This window comes from Alosa sapidissima, chromosome 20 (assembly GCF_018492685.1).
Source record: "Alosa sapidissima isolate fAloSap1 chromosome 20, fAloSap1.pri, whole genome shotgun sequence".
Taxonomy (NCBI): Eukaryota; Metazoa; Chordata; class Actinopteri; order Clupeiformes; family Clupeidae; genus Alosa; species Alosa sapidissima.
The window spans coordinates 21,100,248-21,112,383 of record NC_055976.1 but is presented as its reverse complement, the minus strand read 5'-3'; the positions used below and the strand labels follow the sequence as shown (position 1 = coordinate 21,112,383).

Below are 12,136 nucleotides of genomic sequence, written 5' to 3'. Positions count from 1 at the left end.
AGTAATTTTAGAATAGATTTTAAGCCTCAACTTATAAGGCTTTACATGTTCTATCACCTGAATATATTATTGAATTGTTTATCCCCTACTCATGGGTGGACATTTCATTTCACCTTTGTGGGGGACAATAAACAGAAACCGTTTTTGACAGGCAACCAGAGGTGAAACCATCCAATCCAGTAGGTGGCAGCAAGCCTCTTGTAGAGGAGAGACTCCTCTCTTCTTTTTCAACGTCATGGAGTAAACCATTTTATTTCTGGGACACATCTCATGATCACTACATAATTCGCATCCCTACAAGGACAAACTTTGAGACGTACCAGACGGCATTTAGTATGCTATGTGCCATATAATGATAGTACAAATAAAACAATATTGAATCACCAGTCTCTTAAGTGTGTCAGTGCGATACCTTCTTGACACGCTATCCCTGTGTCGTCGGTTCGTTGATTCCAGGCTCGTCTGCATTTTTCCGCGGGAGTTTTATGTTGACGACGTCCAAGTAAGCTAAGCTCTCAAGGTATGTAGCTAGTAGCAATCTTATTCATTTCATTTCGTGACATTTAATATTTTTCTGACCTGCAACCTAAGCACATAACGTAGACGTTACATCTTGTTCAGCTGGATGGAAATGTAAGTCAACTCGTCTAGGCTTTATTTGGCACTTTGGTACTCGTTTTTTTCGTTTTCAGGACATCTCCGAGGATGAGTCGAATGACCAAAACATTGCGAAGTGTCAAAGAGGACTGGAAGGTAAATTTAGGTTAGATGCACCTTTTCCCAACATCAGGCTACACCAAGACATATTTCGTGACGACTTTTTTTGATTTTGTAATTTTGTAATTCTCGAACTTTACGTAACTTTATAACGTTATGTTGTTTTTATCGCCTCATATTATTAGCACCAAATGGATATGGAAGAAGCATCTCCTGACTTATCTGCCATTGAGAAGGACAGCATTTTCCAGGATGACCAGTTCAATAACGACGGTAAAATTAATATTAGGTTTGCTGGTGGTGACAGTTTGAAAATGTTGTTGCCTGCTCTTTGCTCTCATTGTAAAGTTACTCTGTCTCTAATACATCTGTGTGCATAGACAGCACTGGCTCTTAAAATTAGAAACAAACGAAGCACAGACCGAGTCATACACTAATCCAGTTTCCTTTAACTTCTTTAACAAAGCGACTTTAAGTGTTGTGAAGCTATACGTTTTATCTGCATACTGGTAGTCTTATGTGTGAGCTAGTGGACCAGCATTATACACACAGGATATTTATTCAACTTCATTTACATTTGATGTTCCACAAGTCATCAGCTGTTTATTTTTACAGGTAGCAACCCACTTCACAGTACTGCGATGGAGGATGACTTCAGTCCAGTGCTGACCCATCAGAAGGCGACGCCAGCTAGAAGAGTGGGGAGGCAGTCCGTGGCGGAAAGAACAGAGACACCACGCCGGGTCTTGGGAACGCACAGAAGGTCGAGCGCTGCCAAACAGGAGAAGGCCAAGGAGAAAGGCTCACAGAGTACAAACTCTGCCTTCAAAACTCCGTCCGTGCCCCCCTTGTTGGAAAGGGTGCCCTCCAAACCCAAAGCCATGTAGGTTTTTCTGCCTGCAGTTTGTAGATGGAACCATTCCCATGTCGTTGCAGTACCGCAGGCTTTCATGGGCCTGAATGTGGTATGGATGCTGCAGACCCTTGTGGCACAAAAGCTCAGTGTTTGAGTAATTCCCCTCACAGGCATAAAATGGTCTTCTTCTCGTCAGGCCACTGCGGAAGATCTCTGAGGAGACAGAAGAGACGTCAGCATCCGCTTCACAGGGTACAACAGAGGCGTCAGCATCTGCTTCACAGGGTCCATCTACTACAGGAGGAGACTCATCAGAGGTATCGTCAGAGCTCTCAGGTTACTCATGATCGAGAGAGATGAAGCTAATATATAAATGAAGCCATACATTTCTCATCTCCTCCAATCTCATTTGACTGTATGTTCAGTTTGTCAATTACATGTCCTGTCTGAGATTTTCTTCTTTGAAATTCCTATGGATAGATCGATGTTGATAATTGATCGATAATGTTGCTTTCATGAACTGATGAGTTCTTCCCCTGCAGGAGTCAGACAGCGAGGGGCCGTCTGATGAAGGTGACGGTCATTCTTCACCTGTCAGAGGAAAGAATCAGCGTGCCCGGCGCTCGCAGGGGGAGGTGGGGGGCTCTGGCACAGTAAGTCATGGGCACTGTGAGCTTTGCCCACGTGGGTATGATGAAATAAGGGGCACAGTAATTACTTTTCTCGACTGTGTTTATCCATCAAGTCTGACAGATTTTTTTTTGTTCAATTCAGATATACAAGTTACACCAGAATGGGTATTGCGCAACAAATCATAGCCTGGTGTGTGTGTGTGTGTGTGTGTGTGTGTGTGTGTGTGTGTGTGTGTCAATGTTGAGTTTGGTGCAAATATACACACTTTCAATTCATCAAAATATAAAATAAACTGCTGCAGAGTGCTACCCAGGGAATAAATGACACAGGTCTTCGACGTGCGGTAAATGTGCACGGAGGAGCGTTCCACCTCCTTCAGTTCTGTGCAATGGACGTGTGTACTTGGTACTAACTTTTATGGCTGAACATGCCCAGTTTTGTGTAGAACCTATTTTGTATGGTACCTACTTTCCTTGATCGTTTAATTCTTCCACTCATTGTTCGGCCGTGTGACATGTTCAGTTCAGTTCAAAGAGATTTATTTGTCACATACATAGTTCTATTAGTTATAACAAGCAGTGAAATGTAAGTCTGGTTAGCATCATGACTGTGTAAAGTAGAAATAATCTAAGTAAACAGATAAGATTAAAAGCAGAAGGTAATAATAAATAATTCAAAATAATAGTAATTCAACATGTCTACGTTTTTCTCTCCCCAACAGAAGTCCGGAGGGCAGAGGATGTCACAAGGGTCGTCTGTAGCGGAAACACAGAAAAAGAACAGGAAGTCCAGCGGCAGAGTGTAAGTTTGTTCTCAAATGAATGTGTTAGGCTTCCAAAATGATTTCTGTAAGTATAATACTGAGGCGATGATGTCATACTCCTCATGTTGGGAACATTTGTAAATGAAGGAAAAGTGTGTTCTCTGAGTGCCTCTTCCTAGCTGGACTAAATGCGTCCTCTTTTTAATCAGACCACTGCAGAAGATCCCTGAGGAGAATGAGCTGCAACAAGGGACATCCGCATCAGCTGAAGACCCAGACGTATGACCCAATCTTTGTCTCTTTCACTTCCATGTGTAGCTGATCTGGCACTGTGAGTGCTACCAACTGCCAAGGTCATGGGTTCAAGTTCTAAAGTTGTAAGGGAGCCCACATACTGATAAAAATATATTCCAAGTTGGAAAAGCAATTTATGGACATTTTTTACAGGGTGCAAAGGTCTCAGCCCGTCATCAGCCAGTGTTATCTAACATTAGCAAACATTACAGTTGAGAAGCACAATAATAAACAAACTAAATATGCGTCTTTTGCAACAAAGTATGAACATTACTCCGATACAAAAATAGAGGGCATGCACCGACAGCAGCCTGTAAAAAGAGATCTCAGAACTCCTGTAGCATAGCAGCTTTTTTCCATTTTGATTTCGGAGGGGGGCCAGTGTTCCTACTCGAACAGCAGCTTCATATGGCTGTGTTGCAATCGATAAGACAGAGTGCGGCAGAAGTGTCATTAGCCCTATTAAGTGTTTATGTGCCATCGACCTGATTTTGGAAACGTTATTTTAAGACTCTTTAGGGGGCCTTTAAGTAACTAAGATGAATTATGAATGGGTTAATTATGGCTGGGGTGCATCTTTTAAAATACTCATTAGTAATGCTGAAAACATAAGAGCAAGGCTGACTCTTCTGTGATGTGGAAGAACTGATAAGATTTTTCCCCTCTGTAGACAGACAGTGACATCCTCTCGGATGAGAACAGTGTGTACGTCCCGCCCAGAAAGAAGAAGAGCCGACTCATCCAGTGCTCTCAGGAACAGGAGGAGGGAGAGTCCAGCGTGGTGAGTGGACGGCTAGTGATGCGCTATATCAAACAGGACTGACTATTTTAGTTACTGTTACATTTTTGGTCACAGTTGTGACTTCCTTTAATTTAAGTATAATTTAACTTTCATCCGTGAGAGTGTGGCTATCAAAATGTTTTCTCTCTTTTTGTGGTGATGAGTAAACTTATTATGAATGTGTGTGTGTGGAATGTGGAAGGGTTTTGCCTTCTCTGGGGTCAGTCCATCTGTTGCTGTTGCTTTGAAACTTCAAATTCCCTGTGTGGGGATCAATAACTGTTATCTTAAACCTTAAAAAACAAAAAACACAGCCAGAACCAGCCTTTTAAACTGCCATGTTGTGATGTAGTTTTGTAAACCCCTTTTCTGCTGCTGTACACGAGGAGGTCTGAATATGCTTTTTTCCATTTCAAATTCCTACACCAAGTGACGTAAACTCTCAGGTAATTTGTGACAGTGCTGTAAATAAGACCTTATGCTCCTTGACAGCCACCAAAGAAGAATGCAAGAGGGCAGAAGAAGTCCCGCTCATCCTCCGGCAGCAGAACAAAGCAAAGCAGGAAGTCTTCATCTGGCTCCTCAGGTACGGGTCACATGGAGTGGAAGGATGGTTTAGGTACTGCTGTCCACCTTAGTATCCGTGGATGACTGTCTAGTGGGTGCTTAATGGAACACGCAGACTTTTTGGAACTTTAGCTTATTCACCGTATTCCCCAGAGTTTGATAAGTCGATACATACTCTTCTCAACTCCGTGCACGTAGTTACTCGGTCTGACCCACCCACCGGTAGCCTAGCTTAGCACAAGTGCCTCGAAGTGGCCGGCTTCATTAGCCTACACCTCCCAATAGTGACAAAAGAATTCCAACATTTTCCTATTTACATGCGGTGATTTGTATAGTGGTCACAATGTGTACAGATAACAATGTCAAATGAGACACAGTCCTTTTGTAAGCTTACACATACTTGGTACTATGTTCACATTCCGGCGAAGCACAGCTACTTGGGCGAAGTGATTTGCAGGCAGCACCTGAAAAGCTCCAGTGTTAGGCCTAAGTCATCAAACCCCAAGAAGCATTGATTTCCCTGAATGAAAACATAGTTCCAACCAAGTATGTATAGTATATGCTTACAAAAGGGCTGTGTCTCATTTGACATTGTTATTTGTACACATTGTAACCACTATACAAATCACAGCATGTAAATAGGAAATGTTGGAATTCTTTTGTCACTATTGGGAGGTGTAGGCTAATGAAGCCGGCCACTTGTGCTAAGCTAGGCTAGCGGTGGGTGCGTCACACCGAGTAACGACACGCACGGATATGAGAAGGGTATGTATCGACTTATCGAACTGGGGAACACGAAGAATGAGCTAGTCCCAAAAAGCCGGAGTGTTCCTTTAAGATGATGACGATATGCTGACTACCATGCTAGTTCTTTGGGAAAGGCAAGTTGCATCATGTTGGTGGAAAAAGACTTGGAGTCTTGATTATGTCTGATCTGTCTGATTGTGGTGTGTTTTTTTTGTTTCTTTATAACTGAATAAAACACCCAGTGACGAACACCCAGAGACGCTTCAGTGATCAGTAATGAGCTCCACTAGAGGACTTTTCTCTCTCTTCCTGCTGTGCCCACTCAAAATAAGGAAGATAGGAAGTTGTTTTTTTGCTGTTAAAGGTTCAGTCCTTGATTATCACAAAACATTGTTGATATTTGAGCTCGACTGCTTTTCTATCAAATGACACCGCCCCTTCTGTACTCCTCAAGCAATGTGTTGATTGGCCGGAATAGCACATAGCTCCATATCAATGTGTTGATTGGCCGGAATAGCACATAGCTCCATATCAATGTGTTGATTGGCCGGAATAGCACATAGCTCCATATCAATGTGTTGATTGGCCGGAATAGCACATAGCTCCATATCAATGTGTTGATTGGCAGGAATAGCGTATAGCTCCATATCAATAGCCGAACTGAACTTATGAGTTAATTAACATAGACAAGCGTCCCACTAAATTTTTCCTGCCAGTGTGTTTTATGCTATTGATAGTGTGGAATAGCCTAGGCTCCTTTAAGAACTATCATAAAAGCTCCAATTTCAGTTTCAGCCCCTTTCGTTCAGAAATTCTAAAATAAAGATGTTTTTTTAATACTTCAAAATATAACATTTGGTAAATGAACCTTACATTTTCCAGTAGCCATAGATGTGTAGATTTGAACAAAGTCTGGTTTGGTTCTTACCCATCCACTGCCTTCAGAATCTTATTTTCTCACGCGGCACATCTTCGTGAAATCAAAATTCCACTGGAGCTCCAAGCGGATTTGTACACACAGCCGTACAACACTGTTTACAGCTCTTCGAGTCACGGTAAAATGTAATTTATGGGACATAGTTCATTTACATACACGTATGTTGTGTGTGCTTGCGTTTTTAGGAATTCGCCGTCTTGGTTTGTATAGAAATGAATAGGCTATTAAGTGACATACATGTAAAAGGACAGAAATAGGTGACTGACTTCGATAGCATAGGCTACAGTATAGGAAAGAGTTACGCAACTTTCTGCTTCTCCTGTTTGAAAACGGGTCGTACTGGTGACGTTTTCACAAGCGAGGGCGTGTCTAGGTGTAATGCGGAGAGGCTGATAGATAGAATCTATCTATCTATCTATCTATCTTTCTTTCTTTCGGATCATGAGGCTTGTAGCCTGACCTACTATCACCAGGTGGCCCCTCAAATTATCCTAGCCTGGCCTATGATGTGTTGATAGGCCGAAATAGCGTATAGCTCCATATAGGCCTCTTTGTTTTCCTCTTGCAGAGCACGGACTGCTCGAGGGCCATGAGGAGCAGTTTGAAGGATTTAACAAAGCGTATATTGAACTAGAATTATGGACTGTTCCTTTAAATTGGCTGGTGTTTGTAAGTCACATTTTTGTCTTTCAGACGCTGCCGCTGGAGTGAAGCGGAGGAGACCGAAGGTGCGATACCCCATTGACCTTGAGGTGGTGCTGGAGGCCTTTCAGGATTTTGTTGAGGAGTACAAGTAAGTGGCAGCGAGGAGGACTTGTCTACTGAAGGTGCAATTATAATGGGACCTATGGGTTTTAACGGTGCAGTCTGACAGTCGGACAAAGCATGATCAAACACTTGGTTTGATAACTCTACTCACCTCAGCTGTGGGTTGAGGTACTTAATATCCTTTGATGAGTGTAATAATGTTGTGTAGTAAGGTTATGATTTGATATACCTTAGCTTCTTTTTTCCGGGATAACAGGATATGGTGCAACTCTTCTTTGCAGGGAAACGGTGGATTCTAATGCGGTTCAGAAGGCAATAGATCATATGGCAGAGTCTTTTGTGGATCAGTTGACCGAGGTGGTAGGTTGGACCTTGGACTTTGATCTGTAGTGGTAGTTCTAAAGTACAGCACTTCATTTTCCACTGATACTGATGATGTAAGTTTATGTGTTCCAGATCACTGCAACCAAAGAACTAACTACTGTCAAAAAGAAAAATGTGAAGGTATTAATAGATACATCTTTAACTGTATGTTTTTTAGATTATCAAGCAGTATTGTCGTGAGGTTTGGTATGCCATATTTCATTTAACAGTTCTTTTTTGCTCCCTGGCAGCTGAACACCGCCATTAACAGTAAGCGGGCAAAGTTGGTCGACGCCAAAAACGAGCTCATACAGTGAGTCTCCTAAACAGACATAAATATTTCAACTGGATCTAAGACCTATGACAACCATAACAGAATGATGACTTAGCACAATACTAGTTTCCAGGGTAATCGGTATCTGATTCCCCACAGTAGCAGTTAAAATCCCCATCAGAAACCATATAGAGAAATTTTGAGATGCACCGCCTTTTGATTATTCCAAATGCTAGCCATCCTTTGTGAATACATCAAGGATACAAGGATACAAGGAAGTTTATTGTCACATGCATATAGTTACTGGAAGTAAGAAATGCAGTGAAATTATGTCTGGTGACATCCAGTGCTCTCCTCCCATATCTACTCCGGTGTAAAATCATTCAAAATCAAATTTCCTTGAATTTCCCCTCGGGGATCAATACAGTATCTATCTATCTATCTAGAACCATTCCTCTCATATCTACTCCTGTGAAAAATCAGAACCATTCCTCCCATATCTACTCCTGTGTAAAATCAGAACAATTCCTCCCATCTCTACTCCTGTGTAAAATCAGACCCATTCCTCCCATATCTCCTGTGTAAAATCAGACCCATTCCCCCATTAGGAATGAGGCCAAGCTGAGGGCATTGGAGAAGGAGCACCAGCAGCTGGAGCAGAGGCTAACAGACCTCACCAAGGGCATGTCCCTCCTCAACGGCCTGACCGACCTTCACACCAAGTACCTGGACTACTGCCAGGCCCATCCTAAAAAGACAGAATCGGTGAGAGAGCATGCATTTACACGATTGGAAAACTAGTAAATACATTCGAACGTTTTGTCAGTTTATCAACGTCTGACGGCATACTCAAACATCTGACCCAGAGCAGAGCGGACCTCACAATACTATACGCGTCGGTATACATGGGTCACGATACAAGTCATCACAATATATTGCGATGTGATATATATATGTTGCAATACTTTTTACCAAATATGTAAAACTAGAGCTGGAAACACACCTTGCTGTGTACCACCTGCCAGTAGAATATGTAGATCACATGACCCTGATAATTACCACCTGGGCAGTAGAAAATGTAGATCACATGACACTGATAATTACCACCTGGGCAGTGGAAAATGTAGATCACATGATACTGATAATTCAGCAGACAAATAATAAACAAATATCACAATAGTCAGCTATATAGACATTTTTGCAGTCTAATGCTTTCAAAAAAAAAATATATATATATAGATATTTGAAAATATATATATATATAGATATTTGGCAGCAGTGGCGATACGATATATTGCGCTAGTTGCATTACATTACATTACATTTGGCTGACGCATTTTTATCCAAAGCGACTTACAACATGGTAAACAGTTTAAGTTTTAAAGCAATTCTCAACAATTTTAGGACAATTTAAAAAACGGTAGAGAGTAGAGCTAGACGTCGTTCGTCTGAGGAGCGCAGCGGTCTGGAGGTAGCGTATGTCTGTATGAGGGCATTCAAGTAGGTGGGAGCAGAACCGGAGACTACTTTGTAGGCAAGGGTTAGAGCCTTGAATTTGATGCGGGCCGCCATAGGTAGCCAGTGTAGCTGGATGAGCAGCGGGGTAACATGTGCCCTTTTGGGTTGGTTGTAGACCAGGCGCGCCGCCGCATTCTGGATCATCTGAAGGGGTTTCACTGCGCAGGCTGGGAGACCTGTCAGGAGGGCGTTGTAGTAGTCGAGTCGTGAGATTATTGCCTGAACCAGAAGTTGGGTAGCGTCTTGAGTCAAGTAAGTCCTGATTTTCCGTATGTTGTAGAGTGCGAAACGGCATGACCGAGCAACTGAGGCAACATGATCTGAGAAGTTTAGTTGGTTGTCGAGAACAACACCTAGATTTCTTGCAGTCCTGGTAGGTGAAACAGACAGGGAGTCAAATTTGATGTTGATGTAGTGGTGTATGGTAGGTTTAGCTGGGAGGACCAGCAGTTCAGTCTTTGAGAGGTTCAGCTGGAGGTGGTGTGCCTTCATCCATGTAGCTATATCTGAGAGCAATCCGAGATCCGTGCTGAAACCAAGGGGTCATCAGGTGGAAAGGACAGAGCTGTGTGTCGTCTGCATAGCAGTGGTATGAGAAGCCATGCGAACGGATAATCTGTCCCAAGGAGGTGGTTGCGATACGATATCGGAAAAAAGCACAGAGCATCCTCAGACACACATGACCCTGCTCATCCTCATAGACACACATGACAGAAGACAGAACAGCAGGCAATGTCACCTGAACGAACACGTGCAATATCCTCAACTGTGAAATGGACTTCTCTCTCATATGCTTTTATGTATTCTCTATTTATTATTTACTTTATCTCTTCTCTAAATGTTGATCTTTTGAGCTTTGCACAAAACTTCCTATGTACCGTACTGTCTCTGCGTGTACAAATGGCAAATACATATCTCTTATCTCTTTCTTATTTCTCTTTCGGTTCCAGTACGGGCCTACCAGTTTGCCTGCTCTGCTCATGGAGACCAGATGCATGCTGGGAGCTGAGCACCAACTAAAGACCGTCAACGCTAAGCTTCAGCAAGTGTTAGATAATGTGGACCAAAAGTGAGGTATTGGAGCAATCCAGGGTCAATCGCCTCTACTACACAAATGTACCACAGGCTTCAGAGCTTCCCATGCTAGAAGTGTTGCATAGTATCAGGAGTTGATATGTGATATTGCATAGTATCAGGAGTTGATATGATGTGATATTGCATAGTATCAGGTGTTGATATAATGTGATATTGCATAGTATCGACGATGGTCATGTGTTGATCTGGTGTGTTGTTTATCAGATTAACAGATTATTTATGTTTATCTGTTTGTGAAAATTCTCTCTTTTGTATATAGGTCTGTACTCCTTGGTAACTCTGTGTTCAGTATGTACCCTCTAAAAAGAAGTCCAATAATAAACATAGTTGTGTCTATATATGTCAAGATTTCAATAGTGAGATTTGTAACATTGTAGGTTTGAAGATATTTTAAAATTGTTTCTCAACTCTTACTCGTTGAACAAGAAGACCATAACCCCACACCTTTTAAGGTGAACACCTTTTGATCCATCACTTTTCTTGGGACAATCTGCCACATTCTCCATCATGGCCCTCCAGGTGTCTGTCCACTGTGTGTACTCTGCATCAAAAATTACACATTCGACACAACTAACCTTAATTGTGAAAGCATTTACAGACTATGGACATTTGTTATCAAAACAGAATAGTCAACATTTGTTTTATCTAACACAATACATTCTGGATTCTCAGGACTGTCTGAAATGAAATAGATATAATAAGGCTGTAGCTATCAATCAATTCATCAATTAGTTTAATTAGTCAACCAATTCTATTGCCAACTATTTCGGTAATTGGCATTTTATATTTTCTACTATACTTACTCCTCTATGACTAAACTAAATATATCTGGTGTATGGACTACACAAGGCATTTGATGGGGTTTGGGAAACACTGAGTTGTTTCTCAATATTTGCATTTTATCAATTAAACAACCATTCCACTAATTGAGAAAATGATCAACAGCTTAATTGACTATGAAATTGATTGTTAGTTGCAGCCCTAGTTCATAGTGTTCATGTAGCCTCACAGTGACATTAGAGGTACATTTTGAAACAATGAAAGCCTAAATGATTGATATTTCACATTGTGTCCTTCATTTAGATGACACTCCAGCTTTTACCATCTGTTCTGACAGACTTTAAAACAAGGCCCCCCCACACACACACACACAATATTCAACAATGCTCAAAATTATTTACACTTCAAACTCAATTGTTAGCTAGAATATAATCTTTATGAAACTATCGAAGTCCATCGCTTAAGGTTAGGATCTGTTAATGTCCCATTCAGCTGTTGATGGGACAATTAATTATGTAACACCTCATACTAACACTTCACTTCTGCAAGAACCTGTTTGAAACGGTAATATTAAAGTCTACAGTCATTTTACACTGGAACTGTAATTGTGGAGACAAATAATATTTTGATAGATCCGTCTGTAATCGAATTAATTAATAATGAATTACTCATTTAGAAAACAACGAATTTATCTAGCTAGAAAGTGTCATAGCGTAGTCTAGGGTGCAGCTATGTTGGTTTGAATATTGTTTACATGATCACATGGAGCCATGGTAAAATAGCCACACAAAGGCATACTCAGAAAGCAGACCAGACATGTAAATGTTGCACACCTAAGTTTTTGAAAAAAAGCTTTGGCCACAATATTTGGATTGTGTGTGTAATATATATATATATATATATATATAATATATAATGTGAAAACATAGAACACAGAAAATATAAATAAACTCAATCTCCATCTATGTGTTCATGAATGTGTAAATAGAATACCATTCTCAATCGGTGCCTTAAAACCATTTGGGGGAGAAGTGTGCAATTGT

At 41.3% G+C, this 12,136-nt stretch overlaps 1 protein-coding gene across 4 annotated transcripts; it reads left to right on the top strand.

The window, feature by feature from the left end:
• The first annotated feature begins 246 nt into the window (after positions 1-246).
• Positions 247-10,655, top strand: cenpu (centromere protein U). Of its 4 annotated transcripts, none has more exons than XM_042075021.1 (16): positions 247-520; positions 693-753; positions 903-990; positions 1,333-1,594; positions 1,770-1,890; positions 2,116-2,226; positions 2,928-3,007; positions 3,179-3,248; positions 3,934-4,044; positions 4,537-4,630; positions 6,989-7,088; positions 7,345-7,423; positions 7,520-7,567; positions 7,678-7,739; positions 8,309-8,465; positions 10,169-10,655. In XM_042075021.1, exons 2-16 carry the CDS (start codon positions 706-708, stop codon positions 10,289-10,291), a joined length of 1,554 nt encoding a protein of 517 aa, XP_041930955.1. In that variant the 5' UTR covers positions 247-520; positions 693-705; the 3' UTR covers positions 10,292-10,655. The 4 variants fall into 4 exon arrangements, with proteins under 4 accessions (XP_041930955.1, XP_041930953.1, XP_041930956.1 ...); XM_042075019.1 differs by having other exon boundaries at positions 248-520; positions 1,333-1,600; XM_042075022.1 differs by having other exon boundaries at positions 248-520; positions 693-763; positions 1,333-1,600.
• The last annotated feature ends 1,481 nt before the right edge of the window (positions 10,656-12,136 follow it).

Excerpts from the sequence above, each read along its gene's own strand:
- cenpu (XM_042075019.1), top strand. The coding sequence starts at position 706 with ATGAGTCGAATGACCAAAACATTGCGAAGTGTCAAAGAGGACTGGAAG. Across the intron at positions 991-1,332 it reads TGACCAGTTCAATAACGACG|GTAGCAACCCACTTCACAGT; the intron begins GTAAAATTAATA and ends TTATTTTTACAG. Across the intron at positions 4,631-6,988 it reads GTCTTCATCTGGCTCCTCAG|ACGCTGCCGCTGGAGTGAAG; the intron begins GTACGGGTCACA and ends TTTGTCTTTCAG.